Source organism: Cariama cristata, unplaced genomic scaffold, assembly GCF_000690535.1.
Source record: "Cariama cristata isolate BGI_N322 unplaced genomic scaffold, ASM69053v1 scaffold11458, whole genome shotgun sequence".
NCBI classification, from domain to species: domain Eukaryota; kingdom Metazoa; phylum Chordata; class Aves; order Cariamiformes; family Cariamidae; genus Cariama; species Cariama cristata.
The window spans coordinates 3733-24480 of record NW_009630683.1 but is presented as its reverse complement, the minus strand read 5'-3'; the positions used below and the strand labels follow the sequence as shown (position 1 = coordinate 24480).

Sequence of the window (20748 nt, the reverse complement as noted above, 5' to 3'; positions counted from 1 at the left end):
TTCTAGATGCTTGCTTTTTTAACTCATACTTCATTAGGACAATGTTTAATATTACTAGGTCTGGTTAGTGCATTTTTAAGCTTTATCTCTAGTTTCAGACATCAGCTTTTATTTCTGTGTTAAAACTTTGTCTTGGTGTATTTTTCTTGTCACACTGCTTTCATTTGACAATTTTCCTGTATAAATAAAAAACTTCCTTGATTTTTTTTTTCTTCTCTGTGTTTTTACTCATGTACTTCAAACTTTCCTTTCTTTTTCCTCCCTGCTCCTTCCTCAATACTCGTAATACTTTCCTTGCTCTCAGTATTCTCTCTTCAAATGTTAGATGTGAATAAAACAAGATAGTGGTGAAGGTTTGCAGTTTCATATAATTGAGGGCATACAATATGGAGGCAAATGACTTGCACATTGAGTGTTGTCTTTTTTCTAGTCATGGAATATTATTCTCGCAGGTGGGCATTTTTAAGTCAGGATCCATTGTCCAAAGCATGATTGCCATTGCAACTTCATTCTCTGTTTTTTGTTCTTATAAGCTTGTACATTATGGTTGTCACTTATTACACGTATTACCCCTTTTTAAAAATGTTCTAGGCAAACATGATTCTGTAACTGAGAGAAGTATCCCAGCTAGAAAGGGAAGATGTGTGTGTTTATCGCGGGGAGGAAGGTGGTCTTGGTGAAGAAAAGATTGTATGCAGATACTTACATTTTCTCCAACTCTTTTTTTAATTTGCTTTCTTTGTGTTTTAAAGTCTTTTCTAATGTTTCATGTGGAGACTCTAGGGAGTTTTACATAAAACAACAGAGTAAATGAACCTTGGCAACTTTCTAGAAGTTCCATTAAGGAACAGAGATCTATGTGTTGAGCTCCTTACAGAATTAGGCTTTAGTTACTGCCGGTGGTGTTTGGAGTTGTTACAGAATCATAGAATAGTTTGGGTTGGAAGGGACCTTTAAAGGTCATCTAGTCCAACCTTCTGCAATGAGCAGGGACATCTTCAATGATGTTCCCTTTGCAACCTGACCTTGAATGTTTCCAGGGATGGGGCATTATAACTTTCAGTAACCAGGAATAGAAAGCTGAAGGAGGGAGGAGAGTTTACAATGTGTTTTCTAAAATACCAAAAATTGGCAGAAGGAGTGTACAGACAAATACATTGGCTGAAATTTATCTTGGCTATTTTTACTAGGCTTTAGTCTAGTAAAACTACTTGGTCTTTAGATCAACTACTAAGAATAATATAGGATTTTTTTCCAACTTTACAGTTTAAAACAAAAGTCTTAATGGAAATCTAGTTTTCAGTTTTATCACTTTTAAATATAATTTTGTTGTCAAACTTTGGTAAGCAACTTTCAGTACAAGAGACTGCAAACAACTAAGCCTGAAGCCTGTCTCTAACTTGTATTTTAAATATATGAAAATAGTTGGTTTTGTGCTGCATGAAATCTTCGAGTCTTCCATAGTCTAAAGCATTGACGTGTGTTTATGGAGCAGACTTGTTGATTTCTTTTTTTACTGGATATAAATAAAAGTAATTTAAAAACACAGTGAAACAAAATTGAGGATGAAGTGCCCAAACACAATTTTTTTTTTCAGTGTGATTTTTCTGTTGCCTTTTAATCTGTCACTTTTTAATTTTAAACAAGAAAACAACTACATCATTGATTTCTTTTTACTTTGTGTAATGTTCCTAGAAATAACATAAAGTACTATGTTTATCCTTAGAACATAATTTTTAGTTCAACTATGTTTTATGTTCTTTTCATTTACAGCTTGACACCTTTAGAAGTAATATTGATCTAGCTAAGGAAAGTGTGAATGATGAAGCAATTATAAACAACACATATAATCCTGAAGAAGAGAGTCCCCGATTTACAAAAAATAAACTGAGAGAGAAAGCCTCAATTGCAGAGAAAATAAACAATGATATTGTTAGAGGAGAGGAGAACAAGCAACCAAAATCTAACAAGAAGAAAAAGAAATCACTGTTACAAGAACAGTTTAATGAGGAGGAAAATTTAGATGAAGCTAAATTGGAGAGTTTTGGGAAAAAGAGTAATGATTTTCCAAAGAAGAAAACAAGAAGTAAATCACAAACAGATGTACTTCATCAAGAAGGTGATAGAAAGATTAAAAATTCCTTGACTGAAGTGAGAAATGTAACTGAATTAGAAGAAGAAGAAGAGCTAATTCGAGCCTATCAGCTGCATGTGGCTGAGGATGAGGCAAATGCAATTAAAAAGAAAATAAGAATGAAGCTTAAAGAACAGATGTCTGAATTTACCTCCACTGTTCAAAGCCATGAAGTTGTATTGAACAATGAAGCGGGCAAGAAGAAGAAAAAGAAGAAAAAAATAGCAGTTTTAAGTGAAGCTGAAACAAGGTACATGGCAAACTGTACACAGTGTGTCTGTGAATCTTAAACGAAATGTTTCATTTTGTTTTAAGACAGGCAGAAGCTTTCTGATAAACTATGTATTTTCTAAATGATGAACTGGATGATTTTCTTATGAAAAAATGTTACCAAGTACTTTTTCAAAATGCTGTCAAGATTAATATTAAACTCACAGATTCTGTTTAACTTTTTAAAAAATAACCTCCATTACTATCTGATATTTATTTTCTGTGGAACTCACTGTTACCTTTCTTAAGATAATTTTGTGCATGTTTTTTTAGTGATGAGTGATGGCCCTGATCCAGCAGGAGAGTATTAGCTTAGCTTTGTTGACATGACTGGTTCTACAATTATCTGGAAATTAGGAGGAAATAAGGGGGGAGAGAAATGAAAAAGGCAAGACACTAATGTTGGGGGTGTGTGTTGCATTTTCAAGATACACAGATGATGAGTTGCAGAACTAAAAGAGGAAGTTTCAAGTGGATTAATAATGGTAATAAGCAATTGTATTAATATATGCAGTAGAATGCAATTGCTGACAGTAATCTGTTACATTGCAGTGCAATGACCCTTTCTGAGCTACAGCATCATCCAGCAGAAGATGTCAATGAAAATCAGTCATTGGAAAGACCGTTTACATCAGAAGGACAGAAACTGGAGGAAAGCGTGGAAGAACAGAAACCTAAAGCAAAGAAGGTTAAAAAGAAAACCAGAAAAGGTTTGCCAATGAAATGTTAGAATGATGTGCTGCTTTGCTGCTTTATTCAAGTATTTTTTTTTTATTTTCCCTTTTTTTTTTTTTGCACTGCTACAGAAATATTTGTCTGTAGTAGTAACACAGAAGTGATTGAGCTGTTGAAGTTACTTATGTTTCTTTAGTTACTTAATTGTGGCACAGAAGAACCTGTGTCAATCAAGAGGAAGACCTCTGATTTTAAATAAAAATGTTTGTTAATAGGAATAGATTATATTAGTTAATATATTCATGTGTATGTTCATAGAAGTTTAAAATGCTGCAAATTTGATAATTTTATTTTAACCTATTACATAAAAATATGTTGAATATTATTACGTTACTATTGATTGCTAAGACAATGCAGAGCATTTTTACTCCTTTAAGCTGTCACCGGTGGAACATAGTAACCTCTGTTTACTTTGTTCGTATTTCTAGAAGAAGACGCAGAAGTTGCTGCAGAAAATGATGAGGAAATGAAGAATTCAGAAATGCCAACTCAGTCTAAATTTGATTTTGATGATAATCTTGTGTTGGGAGTTTGTATCCATCGATCTGATCGACTTAAAACTGATTTCCTGGTTTCTCATCCCGTGGTTAAAATTCATGTTGTTGATCAGAGAAGTGGCTTATACGTCAAGAAGGATCATAGGTGACTTTTATTAAACTGTTTCTGTCATCAGTGATTACTATAAATACATAGATTCTTCCCTAGAAAATTAAATATGAAAATGAAAATAATCCTGAATTTTAAGCTAGTGAGGTCATTTGTTCGTTTCTACATCTATGATAATGCATATATATACACCTACAGTAAATTAGGGTGGTATTTTTCTTTTCGGCACTTTTAAATGCTCTGCACTGCTCTTGAGGTCCCCATATTTACAGCACAGTTCATTCTGTGTTCTTTCCAGAAAGAAAATTTCGTACACCTCAAAAATATGTAGAAGCCAAGATTAGAATAAGTAAGCAAAACTCTTGTAGCGTAAATAGTGTCTGCCTCTTTTTATAAAAGAACTTTTAAAATCCTGAAATGAAGTTTAGTTCTTCATATTTCTAATCGCTTCAGTTACCTGTTTACAATGTCATTTCAGTTTTCCTGAAAACCAAATTTTAACAGTGTTTAAGGAGTAGACTCTATCATGATCATTATGCATAAATTTGGTAACAGTAACTTGACTGTTAGGATTTTGAAGTTCAGCCTGTAGTATTTCTATATACGTTGTAAATTGTCTTAAATTTTGGGTGGTTTTAGAAATATTTTTCTAAAATCAGACAAATGGTATCTTGTATGTTTCTTTGCTTTCAGTAATTGAAAATACTATTTTGTTTGAGTTGGGTTTTTTTAAGGCACTGTAACAATTGTGACTGTTTGGAAATTTTCAAACAGCCAGAGGAAGGTTTCATCTTCTCATGAAAAAGAAAAAATAGAGCATGTTCTTCCTATTATGACACAACCATATGACTTCAAACAGTTTAAATCAACAGTTCCAGAGTGGGAGGAGCAAGTCATATTTAATGAGCGTTTTAGTTATTTTATTGAAAACACTGAAGAAAGCCCTCGGGTAATCCTGTTTTTTGAGGTAAGGTTAAATATTTTACATCAAATTTATGCACATTATGATTTTTCTGTTTATTTCTTCAACAGTATATATTTGACTGATTCAGATATTTTATTTTGGTTATATGGGGTTAATAGCATAGCCTTAAGCTACAGAATTAAGTGGAGATACCAAAAAGTGATATTGGTGATTGCTAATACTAATAAACATTTTTATAGAAAAAAAACCTCTGTTTTGATAGTAATAAGGAGGGCAAAGCTTTCTTATTAAATCAACTGTCAAACTTCTGGGAAAGACTGGTAAGATTGTTCCAGATCAGGAGGGATGGCACCATGTATAAAGGATATCGCTTTTTTCTTTTTCACGTTCTTGAAATCTGAAAAGAAGCTTAAGTACCAGAAACTCAAAGGTGGAGTTTGCCTGCTTGTAGCAACACCTCTTTTCCCTTGTACCAATGAGCAAGCTATTGCGTTGTTTGCCATTAGCATTTTAGACACCTACTTCTCTCCTCCCATTCTTCACAAAGTAATTATTAATTTGTCCTCCAATACAATTACGTTTAAAGGAATAATTGTAAAGTATATATTCAACATGATTTTGAGCTTCAGTATTTCAATATTTGTAAAAAGAGATTCTGTAGTATTAACCTGAAAATGGGAACCTAATACAATAAATATTTTTTCATTCCTTGTTTTTTATATTCCAAACAGATTGTATGTACAATATCACTATATGTTTCTTTGTTTTATGATACTCATAAATGAACGCATTTATAGAATTAAGAGTCCGTAGTTGCTTAACACAGAAGTAATTACATTTGTATGTAAAGTTTCTTCATGGAAATCATGTTTATGTTGGGACCAAAAGTATGACTACCCTGAAAGCATACTGTTTGACTTCAGTATGGTTTATGAAATATCAATTTGAAGAAAGCGTGATTCCACGTTTTTTTTGTATACCAGATAAACCTCCAGGAGTGGATAAATATGAGAAAGTTCTGGTCACTGACCAGAAGAACAAAGAATCTCATCGACATCATTGGAAGTGTTCAAAGTCAGGTTGAACACTGCTTTGAGCAACCTGATCTAGTGAAAGATGTCCCTGCCTATGGCAGGGGGGGGTGGAATAGATGATCTTTGAAGGTCTCTTTCAACCCAAACTATTCTATGATTGATTCTATGACATACGTGACAAAGCTAGGAAAGGAAAACTAACTTTTTGACTGCTGTTTTCCAGCCAGATGAACATACAGCTGGTTTTGGCTGTCAGATTTGTGATCTATATGATTTGTGAACTGTATGTGATACATGAAAATTACACATGAACGTTTCCCTCTTTTGTTGAGACAGAAGGGAAGCAAGAATAGTTTTTTAAGACCAGACTTGTGTTCTTTTTTTAAAGCAGGTCATAAATGGTCATCAGGTAAATGCATAAGGATCTGTTATTTCTAATTATGTACTTGTGGGGAAGAAGTACTGTTTTTGTAATTGCTTAAAATTAAAATCTGCTTCATTTAGTGAATCATATCTAGCATATTTTCAGCAGTATCTTTTAATTACCATGAAGTACATCTTCATTAGAAATATATTCATATTCCTGCCAATACTTTCAGATCCTTGATTTTCTAACTATGGATGAAGTGAGAGCCAACTCTGATGTACAAATTCAGGAACGTGGTTTCCGAAAAATTTGTTGGGCATTTCTAAAGGTATTGTAAATATTTAAATGAAGAAATGAAATTTGTAAATCTTTTTATTCAGTTAATTAAAAGACACTAACCATACTAAGCAGGAAAACATTTTTTAATATTTTGAGGCAACAGATGAAAAAAACAAATCTTTGCTTGCTTCCGAAAAATTTGCTGGGCATTTCTAAAGGTATTGTAAATATTTAAATGAAGAAATGAAATTTGTATATCTTTTTATTCAGTTAATTAAAAGACACTAACCATACTAAGTAGGAAAACATTTTTTAATATTTCCAGGCAACAGAGATGAAAAAACAAATCCTTGCTTGCTTCGCTGTTCTCTCCTTTCACTTTCATTCACTCCATAAAATTCACAGTAACAAGCTTGACAGATAAGAATATGTATTTTTCAAGAAAGTATTGAATCTGTAAGAATTTTTTTGTTGTTGTTCATAAAGTACAGAAGGAGGTTTTCTCTGAGGGCTTTCTCTGTGTTCATGAGATTGTCTCCGCAAAGAAAATGACAAATCCACTAATTTCCATACCTTAACTATTCTGTATGCTAGTCCTTGAAAAGACTGCCTAGCAGATTATAAAATGCCTGTCATTTTTAGTTGCAGAGTTTGAAACGCTGCAGCAATGAAATACAGGTAATTTAGCCAGCATGTCCTGTACCTTTTTACCCTTTTAGGAGAGACTTGGTTGTGCCAATTTGGCCTTTGAGAGCTGACAAGCTTTAATTTGCCTGAGTATTGTTCATTTACACCTACTGCTGTGGATGGTAGATCTTGACAGCCATTGAGCAGTCCCCAGCGTGAGAAGTGCAGGAGAAGATAGGGGACTGCAAGTTTAGGGGAAAGGAGAGGGACCTCCATGTCATTCCATACAGAGGCTCTTCTCAGCTCTACCCAAGATGAATCTACTGGAATCAGAGGTCTGGTATCCCGTGTCTGGGTATATAGCTGGTGGGAACTGTGCATCTAGGAATTCAGTATAACCTACTCCTGAACAAAGGGAAGCATGAATTTCCTACTCATAAATACAAATAGAATTGTGGCCTGTTCTCCGTTCCTACTGCATCCTTTCATCTCTATCAGTCAAAGTAGAAATGTCCTCATAAACAGTGGTCAATGTTAATGGCAGCAGGTACAGTTGTTCTTTAGTTCAATAGAGAGAACTCTTGTTTCCTCTGAAGTTGGAGGGTTATTGCTTTGCTGTATCTTCTGCTCTGAGTCAAAGCCTTACCAATGCCCTTTGCTGCAGCATTCAAAGGGAGCAGATTTGGAAGAGGCTCTTTATGGATTGACAGTCCTTTGAGATTTAGATGATTCCAGCAAGTATTAATTAAAAAAAAAAAAAGTGGTACTGCAGGGGTCTTCCCACATACAGGATATTACTGTTGTATATGAAGCATGTTTCAAAATGAGGCTGCTATCTAAACCTTAATCTTAGTGATTTGATCCTGGGGGTGTTTAATACATGCTTACTTCGTTCCCGCTTCTAGGGATAGTATATTTCCCTAATGGGAAGTGGATTTCAGAGTTTATACTGCAGTTGTTTATGATACTAGAAATAATCAATGACTTTTATTTCTTTTATGTTAATGTTACACTTTTTTTTTTTTTTCTTTTCAATCACTCTTCCAGCTTGTAGGTGCAAATGGAGTTCTAAACATTGATGGAAGACTCCGACTGCAGTTATATTACCCACCTCCAAGAGCCAAGTCGCTTTCAAATGCTGTTGAGGTTTATGACTGGTGGGCAAAATGTCCTAGAAATCGTTACCCATCAACTTTATATGTAACTGTAAGAGGCATAAGACTGCCAGATCATGTAAGTTAAATATATAGTATGTAAATATATTTACAAATATACAGACTTTTCTGTAGGAACTAGTAACTAGCTAGAGTGTGTGAGTGTGAGTTTGTATGCGTGCATATAAAAGCTGTACTTCTACGTAGTATGTGAAATAGCTAGTATATAACTAGCTATAATAAGAACTTTGCATCTTAAGATATGTGTTCCAAACTCAGCCCTTCATAGCTGTCATTGAAAAATAGGTGTACTTTCCCATCTGCAACTTTGCATGTTTTGCCATTGACAGTCAGAAGACTTTCAGGGTACTTTCTTGAAGATTGATCTTCTTTTTCATTAGGAGAAATACCATTTTAAGTCACTGGACTCATGCAGGTGTGTAAATTCTGTAAGTGAGAGAAGATGTAAGTCACTTAACTCTGATTCCCTGCACCATCAAGCTATAATGAGTTGTACTTTTTCCTCAAATTTTTTCCTGCCTAGTCTCTTGCTTTTCCAGAAGGGCACATGTCTCCCATACCTCCTCCTTGGGCTGGTAGATATGAAAATAGAGGTCTCAGATAAAACAGCATGTCTTGCATGGAAGTAGACATCTATGTGTGAACAACTGATTTAAGCTCCTAAATTGGTTTCTACTTGCATAGTAGGTGTCCAACCTCCCTTTTTAGTCATCACAGGAACCTAGATAATTATTCACCCTGAAGTGGATGTCTAGCAACTGTCAGCCTGGAAGAAAACAGTAATTTTACCTGGTATTCAGTGTGTTTCTGAAGAGATTTATCTTGGTGAAACCAATCAGAACTGCAGCTCCTATTTAATGGCCTCTGTGCCCCTCAGCCGTGGGGCTGCTAGGCTACTTCATAACATTAAGACTTCCTGTGTGTTCAATCTTGATGTAACTTGTAGGTAGGGTTCAGTAAGTGTACTTAAAGAAGTTTAGAAGGTATGTATGCTTTACCTATGGTTAAAATAATAAATGTGGTCAGTCCTTTTTTTTTTTTCCCTGAAGTTGTTTTTTTTTTAATACAACTTCACCAGGTAGTAGAGTATTACTGATTTTCACTGACCTGGATAGTTAATAAAAATAAAAAAGTATCGATTATTTGAAAAATCTTTGATACTGTCTGATTGACACAACTTCGGAAGCTCAGGTTACTTTCTGACTTGCTGGTTACTTTAAATGAAGTTTTTGCTACGCAGTTTTCATGTATTAAGCTTTTTCCAGTTTCTGTTTTTCAGATGTAAAAATGTAATGCATTTGAAGTTAAAAGTACTTTTAATCTTTTCAGATATTACACTGCTCATTTTGAAAATCTTTTTTCCTGATGCTTAGTTTTGTTTGCCTTAAGGGTGCTCCTTCTTTCTGCTCTATGGTAGCTGTTCAGCAAGACCAAAGTAGTGCAACACTCTGTGAGCTCCAGAGAAAGGGATCTAAAAAAACATGTGAACCTTTTCCAGAGGAGAAAAAGGAGCTACTTAAATGGACAAGATTGCCTGGACAGGTGAAGTGTTTTTCTTTGCTTTTTAAAGAAAAAGAATTTAAAGATCTACTGTCTTTTTAGAATTTTACTTCTATGATATAAATATTATGAAGCAAGTCATTCATTAAAACAAATTAAAAAAATACTAAACAAAATACAAAACATAAGGAACTCTCAGAAATAGTAGAGGATGCTTAGCTTCTTACAAAATACAGTTGATTTAACTATTTTTTCGCAGAACAGTCAGGTATTTCTATCTCCAGAATTCTCTAGGAATTTGAAAGAGTAGAACTGTTCAGGTAGTGAAAGCAAGACAGGAAACCAGTTCTCACGATTCAGCTTGACTGGAAATATGTTTTTTTGTTTGTTTGTTTTTCTTTTTCCCTCAATGTTATTTTTACAGCATAACAAAAGGAATTTTCTTTGAAGAACCTTATTTAAAAAGGTTCTTCCTGACTTCATCCTAACTCCTAGATCACTGTAGCTAATGGAAATTAGCAGTCATAAAAAGGGAATATTTTTGCAGCTATATATAGGATATCCATGCAATGATTTCATGTTTTTCTGTAGGATGGCATTAGCATGAGTTCATGGTTCTATAAAAATTTGAATAATATAACGTAAAGATTTTTTAACAAAAAGTGTTGATTTTTACTTTGATTCCATACTGTAGACCTTGTACAGATCCTATCAAAAAGAACACTTAAAATTAAATTCATTTTGTATGTGAATTGGAGCTACGTGAACTGTAAATAAAAGAAGTTTTTTTGTGAGCTGAATTGATTCAACATTGTAATGTTTTATTTTAAAGAGAGATTAAAATGCATAAGGAGGCTTAATTGCATATAGAATTTCTAACAAGATATGTTTACCTTTATTCTGAAGTGAACAATTATTTCAGAAGTAGATTTATTGGCTTATTTTTAAATGCATATGAATCTGTTCATACTCATTTTTCATTCATAAAGGTAAAACAGGTTTAGATTAAATAATCACATAACTACTCTGGATATTTTAATTCCCCTTAAACTTTGAATTTATATTCCGGAGAAAAAGCCCCTGGGTGAAAAAGAGAAAATATTTTGGGAGAGAACAAGGAGGACTATAACACCTGTGCAATTTTTTGAAATGTTTCATCTCCAGTTATGTTTAAAATAAGCAGGAATTGAAATACAGATGAGGAATGCTAAAGGTGATTTGGCAGACCAAAGGTTTGAGTGCCTGTGGTTAGTCTTCTGAGTTTGCAGTGCAATCATTACGTTACTAAAAGTTGTGCTTAGACTGTAAGTCAAGCTTGTTTAAGGAGTCTAACTCTACAGCTTGTATTATTGATGATAGTCATCATTAAGCACTTCTTAAGATTAAGGAAATTATTTCAATTTTAAGTTTTCTTAGGTTTTCAAAACTTGCTAGTTTTTTGTAATAATGGGGCAGAAATGGATATACAAACTAAATGTGGCCTAAGTTATGCAGCAGAACTGTGTCTGTTTGTAAGATTGAATTTTTCTTTTAAATTCCCTTAAGAATTTAGTAGCTTTTTTAAACTTATGCATGACAGGAACTAAGAGAATGTGTTTTAAGCATTGGGTAGTTATATAACTGTGTAATCCCAATTCTTACCTGAAAAGCTAGGCTTGCCGCATACCGAACAAGCATTTGTTTTCACTGCGAGGTGGAGATATGGGCTGTTTCTGTATTCGTTTCTCTCATGATGGGAAAACTCTGGCAGCAGCATGTGCAGGAAGGAATGGCTATCCCATTGTTTGTAAGTCTAAAATATGTTTTGTTTTGGTTTTTTTTTTCTTGTAACTCATGTAGTATGAAATTAAAGGGCAAAAGATGTATTTTTAAATTGTGGTTGTGTTTTATAATTGTGTTTTGCAAATTGTTCTATGCGTTAAAGACCGTTGAGGAAAATGCTCTTCCTGTGTTAGCAGGGATGGAGCTGGCTTTTCAAACAAGGTAATGTGTATACAGTTTAATGGTATGAAATCACACTATTTCTGCGCAGAGGTCTAACGGATACGCTAAATCAGTTTGCATAATGAACACATTTTTAATAAAGTTTTAAGGGAAATAACTTTTCCAACCTGCAGCCCATATGCTTTTTGTGTAAGTCTTTCTCCTAATGTGTCACAAAGGTTAGATACCCAGAATATTGTCATCTCCAGACAGACTACTGAAGGCTGCTGTCTTCTGTGGTCCAGTTCAGTTGGAACTACAAATATTCCTTATTACTAAAACTTCACAGTACCCTCAGCTCCATAGTTCTTTAGCCCTGCATAATAATTTTGAGATTTAAAGAGAAGAATATTTCAAGTGTACACAGAGTAATGTTAAATGCAAGGAACAGTGAGTCTACATTCCTATGTTACACAGCCCCAGACAATGATCTCAGTGGTAATCTATTTAAAAGATTGGTCGGTTAGTTGTCAAAATTAAAAAAAAAAAAAATTATAATCTTAATCAGATTCTAATAATTTAAAGCAAGTAGGCTGTTTCTTAAGGGTTAAGACATTCATGACATCCATGAACCACTAGATGGAAGTATATGCTTGCTGTCCTTGCATATCTAGCCACTATTTGATCTTCTGAAAATGAGAAGATAAAGAAAATGAGTTGACTTATGCTAGCAGGAACTAAGCCTAAGATTAGACTAACTTTTGCACTAATAATTGATTGTAAATACTTACAAAACTTTTATTTTTCTATTTAAACTTCACTAGTGTATGAAATTCCTTCTGGACAGTTCCTGAGAGAATTTTATGGTCACCTTAACATAGTGTATGATCTTTGTTGGTCAAAAGACAATCAATACCTTCTTACTGCATCCTCTGATGGCACTGTCAGGTCAGTATGATGAAGATGTTCTGGTGGATATCATCAGAAGCAGAAAAGAAAGTGATCCAATTTCATGTCTTACTACAAACTGTGCTATAATGTTTTAATTAAAGATTTGATTATAGTGAGACTTACTCTACAAGTATATAAAAATTGTGATGGAGTTAATCACTTACACTGTATTTACTATATTGGTTTCTAATATATATGTATTTGAGACCAAAGCTTTTCCAAAAACTGTATTGTCTAGATCTACAGTGCAGCAAAAAAACAAAAGGCTTTCTATTTCAAGAAGTCAGTAAGACAGTTGGAATATTCTGTCCTTGGAAGAATTGCCATATTATGAATGCAGTATTAAGTTTGCAAACTTGAACATGAGGCAGGAAATTGAATATTTAAAATTTAAGTTATGAGTATAAATTGACCACACTGCAGGTATGTATGGGGGTGGTTTTTTTTGGTTTTTGTTTTTTAGTTTTTGAATACTTAGTTAAATAATTCAACTTAAATTGCTGTAAATGAAATCTGGTAGTATTATTTCTGAGACTGAACAGGTACACATTTTCCTCTAGAACTAAGAAGTGCACTTCAGTGCAGTGTAAAGGTTAAAATACTAATTTATTCAAGGTTTGAAAGCAAAACCCTCAAAACTGTAGAAGTATATGAAAACACGGCTGTGACACTGCACAATTTTATTATGAGCAACTTCATAGGTTTTCATAGGGCTTTTTTTTTTTAGCTCTTCAGATCCCTATCTGTTGTTTCTGTTATGCAACTCAGTAATGCTACAGGCAGTTGCATAATTGAAATGCCAGAAGAATTGTTAAATGATATATTGTATATGTGGAACTATTTAGCCTTTTTTTTTTTCCTGCTTGTATGTAGGCATAAAAAGTATTGTGAGAGCTTGTTTTATTTTTTTATTTGGAAGCAGATTAAGTAAGAATTTTTTGTATTGAAGTAAATACCAATTTCATTCACTTATGTTACCTATAAGAAGGCCCAGCTGTTCCTCAATTCTTAACTTTGTGGCAGCAAGTTGAAACTGTAGTGGTCTGCCTCTCTTTCTGTGTACTATGCATAGTCACTGCACAAGTTACTAGTTCCTGTATTTGTTGTCCGTTGCCTTAAGCTCTTTAAAAAGTCTCAGTTTAAGCAAGGAGTTTCTTCTTTTTGCCTTTCATATTGGGAGCACTTTTCCATTGAAACATGATAGAATTGAAGGATGAGGATCAAAAGGCACCCATTGCTTTAAAATCATTATCAGTTTATTACTTGGATCATCTCTCAGGCCAAGTTCTAAGGCAACTTGAAGGGAGATTTGGGAACTTGTGTGAATTCTTCTTTATTTAGTGTTTTATGTTACCCTTGAGCCTTCCCAAACTTTAGTCCCATGTCATTTGTGACCAATAAATTCACTTCTATGTTGTTAGAGCAAAACCATTCTAAGAGATAGGTTGTGACCTTTGCACGTTAAGTTGCAAGTTAATCGCTGTACTCTAAGGGATTGCAATTTTGTAATGAACTCACCTCAGAGTAAGCTTAGAATTCTTCAGTAGCCACCAGAAGTCGTCGCCCCACTTGGATGGGTGACACTCAAACACTTAAATTCCATATTGTAACTGAGCACTCTCTGAAATGTGCTGCCCACCTGTATTTCGTGATCCAGGTACCATTCCATTCTTCCTGGACTCATCTTTGAGGAAGGCTCAATAATAAAATGTATAGCATCAAACAGAAAACATTTCCTAAGAAAAACCTGATCTTACAGCTATGGGTGGTGAAGGATAGGAAATAGATGAATAGTAAGAACTGAATTTGTGTGAAGAAAACATCTTTGAGATCACAATCACGGTGTGGTAGGTAATTGTTCTTTTAAACCTTTCTGGGGTTTTATTTATTTATTATTTATTTAAATATTTATTTATTTAGTGGTCCTAAATGTTCCTTTGTGGGTTTTTTTGTTCTACCTTTTTTTTTTTTTAAACGAGTGATACCCCAGACCGTCTTAATAGTTTGTTTATAACTCCTGAAAGAAGGAAACTGATCCATTCCGTGAATTCTTTGTGTATTTTAAAATGTGCAAAATATCCTTTAAATGAGTAAGTAGTGATGAATTTACCTTGAGATTGTAGTACTATGTAAAGTAGTAAATGTATCTTAATTCCTGTTAGAAAGTACCGTATTAAAGAATTAAATATAGGTGGAACAAATTAATAGGATAAACAGGTGGCATTAAGTGCTTGCAAGCATTTGCCTGTAGAACCACTAACACAAAATATGGCATCAGTTATACCTGTATATGTGATTGCTTTATACAGTAGATATCCCAACATCCTTTCCTTCTAGAATGTGGAAAATAGAAAAGCAGGCGGCATCTGCAGTGAGAGTTTTTCCTCATCCTTCATTTGTTTACACTGCAAAGTACCACCCAATTGCTGACTGGTTGGTCGTGACAGGGTGTTACGACTCAGTGATTAGAGTCTGGAATGCAAATGTGCAAGAAATCCATGGGCAACTGCTGCAGGAGCTTGATGGTCACAAAAGTTTCATCAACACACTTTGTTTTGATGCAGAAGGTATGTACTCAGTATTACTCTTTCAAATAGTCCTTTCAGTTGAAGGCCAGCTTGAGTTACTGGTTTGCTTTATTTCATAGAGGCAATGTGAAATGCTGTAACGGAATAGTTTTAGCTGTGTTTGCAATTAATACGTTAGTATGATGCCTTATTTGAATGAACACAAAGGGACACATAGTCCCTGATACAATTTGAGAGTAATCAGAAAAGGTAAGTGTAGAAAGAACAGGCAAACAAATGTGTAGTGATCAGGCAATGATGACTGGGCAAATTTTGGCAATAGCTTAGTTTTTGTTGTCCCTATAACTAGCTATTATTAGTTAGCTAGTGTTTTGTACATATTGCAGCAAAAATTAGCAGAATGAAAGCACAGGTGTTACTGTTCGAGGAGGCAAATGCGTCAGGATGCAAGTGGAAAGCCTAGCCGTTAGTGTAGAGAAGTAAGTTGGAAAAAAGGCAGGTTTGGCTAGAATTCTTCTAGGTGGAAGAATTATGGACTAACTTAAAAGCAGAAGCAGGAAATCTGAAACCAGCTTCTAGAGAACTCTCAGAACAGAACTTCAGAACAGGAGATTGCATGATCAGAACAGTAGCAAAGACAACTCCACTATATTGTCATTCAAAGTTATCAAGTCGATACAAAGATAAAGTAAATGAGGTAGCAGTAGTTGGACTGTGAGAGAATTTTTAACGGTAGACTGAAGAAGTGGGAAGGTGATGAACTTTTCAATGTTGACATTGAATGTGAAAATGGAGAGAAAAGGACAGAGATTTGACCATTGTGAATAATGTTAACTGGTAGATTAATAGCTGAAAGGGGGAGGGATGTACTGACACATGCTAGTGGAGAGCAGGAAGAGTTGAAGATGCATGAATCAATAAGAGACTTGGAAGTGTTTGACTTTTTCTGGTATTAGTGACATTAGTAATTAGGTGGTTCATTTTTGGAGGTGTTCACTGGAGTAGGTACTATGAACAGGAGAGAGTTGCATTTATATAAAGAATAAGTATTTGTGCTTAATTTAAGAACAACTGTTGGAAAACAGTATATGGTCTTGTTCAAGATGCTCTCTGTGAGTGTATAGGTAAGCATTAGGTTATCATGTGAAGCTCATTGAGCTATAAATACTGATTTTTTGCTGGCTCTAGAATATGAGTAAAAATTGAAAAAAATTAAAAGAATATTCAGCACCCCATTATCTGACTTATGTGCTGAATCTAAATTTGTGGTATCAGCTTATGTCACGCAGTATGAGCAAAATGTATTTGTGATAAGTATATCGTAGCAAAAGAGAGGAAAGAATTTGTGTTCACATATTCACAAAAATAATAGAAAAAAGTTGTTTCTTGTTCATACATCCTTTTCTGTATTAGTTCTTTTGTGTGATATTCTTCTACTTACAAGGCATTGTTTCACAGGGCTCCACATGTTCTCAGGAGATAGTTCAGGGCTAATAATAGTTTGGGATACATCTGTCAAAGGAAGTTCTCAACAGCTGTTTCAACACTGGAGGATTAATAAGGTATACAGGTTTCTTAAACTAGCATTGTAATTTTTACGTGAACTGTTCTAAATCTAGTCATTTGATTTGAATTCAATTTCTTTTTTCTACATTAACTTTTGTTTAACTGAAAAGGTGTATTTTCTTTAAATAACGGTACAAAAGAGCTGATAGAACATGCTGCGATTCACTGACTTAAGATTTTTGAATTGTTTTGCAACTTCAGTTTTTTGTATATGAAACATAAAAATGCTTGAGGTTTAATAACATTGCATTAACAGGTAAATGCTAATGCGTTTTGTTTGTTCTCTAGAGATGACAATAAAATGGACCACAGGGTTTGTAATTCACCTTTGTTCATACCTTAGAGGCTTCATGTTCAGTCAGCATTTCGGTCATCAGCTGTGTTTCAGAAGTTCAGAGTCACAGCAAATCTGCCTTGTGGTTGTGAAAAGTCGATTGCCTAGGATATAATTCTTTAATATAGGAACAAACTTTTTCCTTAACCAGATAGAATGAGGTGGGCACAAAAAGAATAATGCAATAGAAAAATGAATAATAATATGTAAAAACATGTTTTAAAACACAAAGTTGTATTTTTTTTACTTTATTTTCCTTCTTTCTGTAGGAAATAAAAGAAAATGATATTAAAGGAACACCAATAAATCATTTAGAGGTGCATCCAAATGGAAGGCGTTTATTAATCCATGCCAAAGACAGTACCCTGAGAATCATGGATCTCCGAATGTTAGTACATTTTTGGTCACAACTGTGTATTTCTTTTTTAAAATTTACTTGGGGAAATAAAGTACCATAAAACTATTAAATGTATAGTTGTGGAGAAGAAAGATGTCCTAATAATCAAGGATAGCAATGTTAGGGTTAGGAAATGGTTTCAAAACACTGCTGTATTACAGACCTTCTATGTGATATTGGGTAAGTCTTTTAGAATAGAATATCCAAAAATTACTAGATTACTTGGGAGCTTAAGGTGGCGTGAAGGAGAAGACACTAGTCTTCTGAAGATTGAATTCAGCTTTAAAAATGCAATCTGGGCGTGAAAATAACTTTGAAATGATAACATTTGTTTGTGTGTTAGTTTCTCATTGTTAAGACTCTGGGAAGAGTATTTTGATGATAAAATGGAATTAAGATTGTCATCATAAATACCGGAAAATGCAGGGATGTATGTATTATGGTATATTAAGCAAGCCATGAGAAATTTTTAACTTAGTTTTTGATTATTTTCTCATTTTTAATAGTTATGAACATGATTCTTTGGTAATAAACTACAATAAAAAACCAAGGGATCACAGAATCACTTGAGTCATTGAGGTTGGAGAGCATCGAGATCAACCCCAATAATCAAAGCATGAGACCATGTTACTCAGCTTGGTTCAGTTGGGTTTTGAGTATCTTGAAGGATAGAGAGTTTACAGCTTCTGTGAGCAATATGTTCTAGTGTTCATTCACCCTCAAAGTAAAAGAAGTTTTTTCTTAATTTCCTATATTTCAATTTGTGTCTATTCCCTCTTGTCTTTTCACTGGGTGAAACTGAGATGAGTCTCACTCCTATCAGTTACATACATTGATAAGATGCACCTGAACATTCTTTTCTGGAAAATCATGTTAAAGATTTGAATGCTCTTTCTAAATGATTCATCCTTAATTTCGTGGATTCCCTTCCTCCCCTCACCACACAGAAAATCAAAGGTGTCCCTGGTGTTCTACATGAAATTACTTAGGGGAAATAACTTTACGCTCTCATAGCATGAGAAACTGCATTCTTTTAGAATATACTTTTATACATCTATATACTCTCTCAGGAAGTCTGACTCTTAGATAGTGTATTGAGTTGAATGTTTGAACTCACTGAAGACTTTCTAGTCTTATAGTGCACTCTTCATCTTTTACTGTAAATGATATATTATAATGACCATGCTAGGATGCGAAACTGTCTGCTTAATTGAAGCATGAAATTGGTGGATTAACAGAGAGAACCTGTAGTTATTGAAGGCAGAGAGAGTTGTTCTGTCACTACCATTCCTAAAAAGTGCAGAGTTTTAGTTTGAGAGAGAAAATCTCTAATAAAGGGTTAATATAGCTTGCGATTTCACAATTATTTTAAGCCATTTTATCCATAGCACACATGATCTTCTCCTGTCTCCCACACCTTTGGCCATGTGTTCCTAGCATTTCCTTTTTATCAGCTCTAGAGATCTTTTGATGCAGGGTAAGTCAGATCAGTGAACTGATCCGACTAAAAATCAGTCTACAAATACAAATGATTAATTTTCATTTTAATCAGCTATCTGATTGAACTCATCAGATAGCTGCCCAAACACTAGAGAAGAAATGAGGGAGAGCCTGGGAAAATAAGTGGAGAGAACAGCAGCAGGACTTCTGCTTTGACCGCAGCCCACAGTTACATTGGCTTAAGTCTATCAATAAACCACAGGGTCAGATACCCAGCAGTGATAATTTTACACGTCAGCATTAACTGTTCATTCCCTGCATGAGAAAAGAGGGGGCGGAGGTCACAGATCAACACAATTCACTTTGATTGACAGCTGGTTGTTCTTAACTTTCCTTTTTCAACTTGCTTTTTTGATCTTTGTGGATAATGCTGCTGTCCTGTCACTCAGGTATGTGATCAGGGATTTGTTTTTGGTTCAGACCTCTCCTTAGGGTTTCATATGCAGGTTAGTTTTACATCTTGCAGAGCTCTTCTACATGACATATTGGAGATATGAGCTTTCTTATTCACACAGCTAAAGCTCTTATTTGGGCTAATACGGCCTTGCACTGTGATCATTAAAGCATCCTTTTCTCTTGCTTGCCAAATAGAATTCTATCTAGGGTATATTTATTCCAAATATTGTTAAAAATAATTTTCCTGTCGTATTAACTGCACTGCTCCCAGTAGACCTCCATTGTTTCTGCAGTAACACATTTTAAAAATTACTGTTTCTGTCTTTGAGGGCTGTTATGGCCTATTGCCATTCTTCTTGCCTCAAATTCTGCATTGTAGTATTACTACTGTATTAGTTTCCATTTTGAACTTTCATACCTCTTTCCAATCTGTACCTCGAGTTTGAGAGAGCTTGTAAGAGGCTGAGTTTTGCTTCTTTAAATCCTTTTGTAGATGCTCTCTTACTTGGTGCCTACAAACCGTTTGACAGTAGTTCATTAGTAGGTCATTATTACTATGCTGACCAGTAGTGTTTCACTGGAAAAAGATTAGGATACCTAAATTGCAAAAGAATATTAAAAATATTAATGTTAATAGTAAATCAACATCGATGTCTGAAATTTGTTGATTCTACTGCTGGTTTTCTAACCAAGAAGACATTAGTCTGAAGAGCTAAAGAGAGCTGCGGGATAAATGTAAGCACTACTGGGATGTAATCAAGCTCAGGAAGTATAATGAAAACTTCTTTGACAGAGCTTAGAGTAATAGTGCAAATTTCCCCATTTTTTGCAAAGCCCAGGATCAAGAAAATGCAAATTACTACATCTGTATCCATTCTCTAGATCTGAGTATTTCCATTTTCTACTGAAAGACAAGGATGTACACTTTCATCTGTAATTTCAGGTGCATTATGAAAGCCAGGGAAAAGAAAAGGTAAACACTGCACTCTTCAAAAGATAGGTGTTTGCTTATCTGTTTGGTGTGCAAGGTGTATTGATTTTTCTGAGAAACAGAGAGAGCGACTGACACATAAAAAGTTAGATTGTCAATTCTGAAAGTATCTGCTACATTTGCAAACTATTCTTTGTCTTTAGCTTGGCTACAAAGAAGTACATAGGAGCCACAAATTACAGAGAAAAGATTCACAGCACCTTAACGCCATGTGGTACATTCCTATTTTCTGGAAGTGAAGATGGAAAGGCTTATGTTTGGAATCCCGAAACAGGTAACTATTTTATGGTCTTAAGCCAGGTTGTCAAGGCTGAGGGGAAAGAGGTTTTGTAAGCTTTATTGAAATGCTTTTGATATGAAATAAAACTTCACTAAGATGTTCTTGAATCCTGAAGCCTTAGCTCCACCTTTTAAATAGCTCTTATTAATCTCGAAGATTTAATTCTCTAGAGGAAATTAATAGGCAGAGCATTTACAATGCAATTACAATGGCATTTCTAATATCCAGCA

At 34.4% G+C, this 20748-nt stretch overlaps 1 protein-coding gene across 1 annotated transcript in view; it reads left to right on the top strand.

The window, feature by feature from the left end:
- Positions 1 to 20748, top strand: part of AHI1 (Abelson helper integration site 1) — a gene marked incomplete at its 3' end in the record, with an annotated part of 30416 nt that overhangs the window by 6252 nt on the left and 3416 nt on the right. The window contains exons 3-15 of the mRNA XM_009705650.1: positions 1774 to 2384; positions 2957 to 3114; positions 3568 to 3781; positions 4520 to 4712; positions 6304 to 6399; positions 8025 to 8210; positions 9542 to 9694; positions 11306 to 11438; positions 12400 to 12523; positions 14864 to 15093; positions 16513 to 16616; positions 17224 to 17342; positions 20382 to 20512. Of these exons, the coding sequence (XP_009703952.1) occupies positions 1774 to 2384; positions 2957 to 3114; positions 3568 to 3781; positions 4520 to 4712; positions 6304 to 6399; positions 8025 to 8210; positions 9542 to 9694; positions 11306 to 11438; positions 12400 to 12523; positions 14864 to 15093; positions 16513 to 16616; positions 17224 to 17342; positions 20382 to 20512 (2452 nt within the window). The remainder of the gene's footprint in view (positions 1 to 1773; positions 2385 to 2956; positions 3115 to 3567; positions 3782 to 4519; positions 4713 to 6303; positions 6400 to 8024; positions 8211 to 9541; positions 9695 to 11305; positions 11439 to 12399; positions 12524 to 14863; positions 15094 to 16512; positions 16617 to 17223; positions 17343 to 20381; positions 20513 to 20748) is intronic.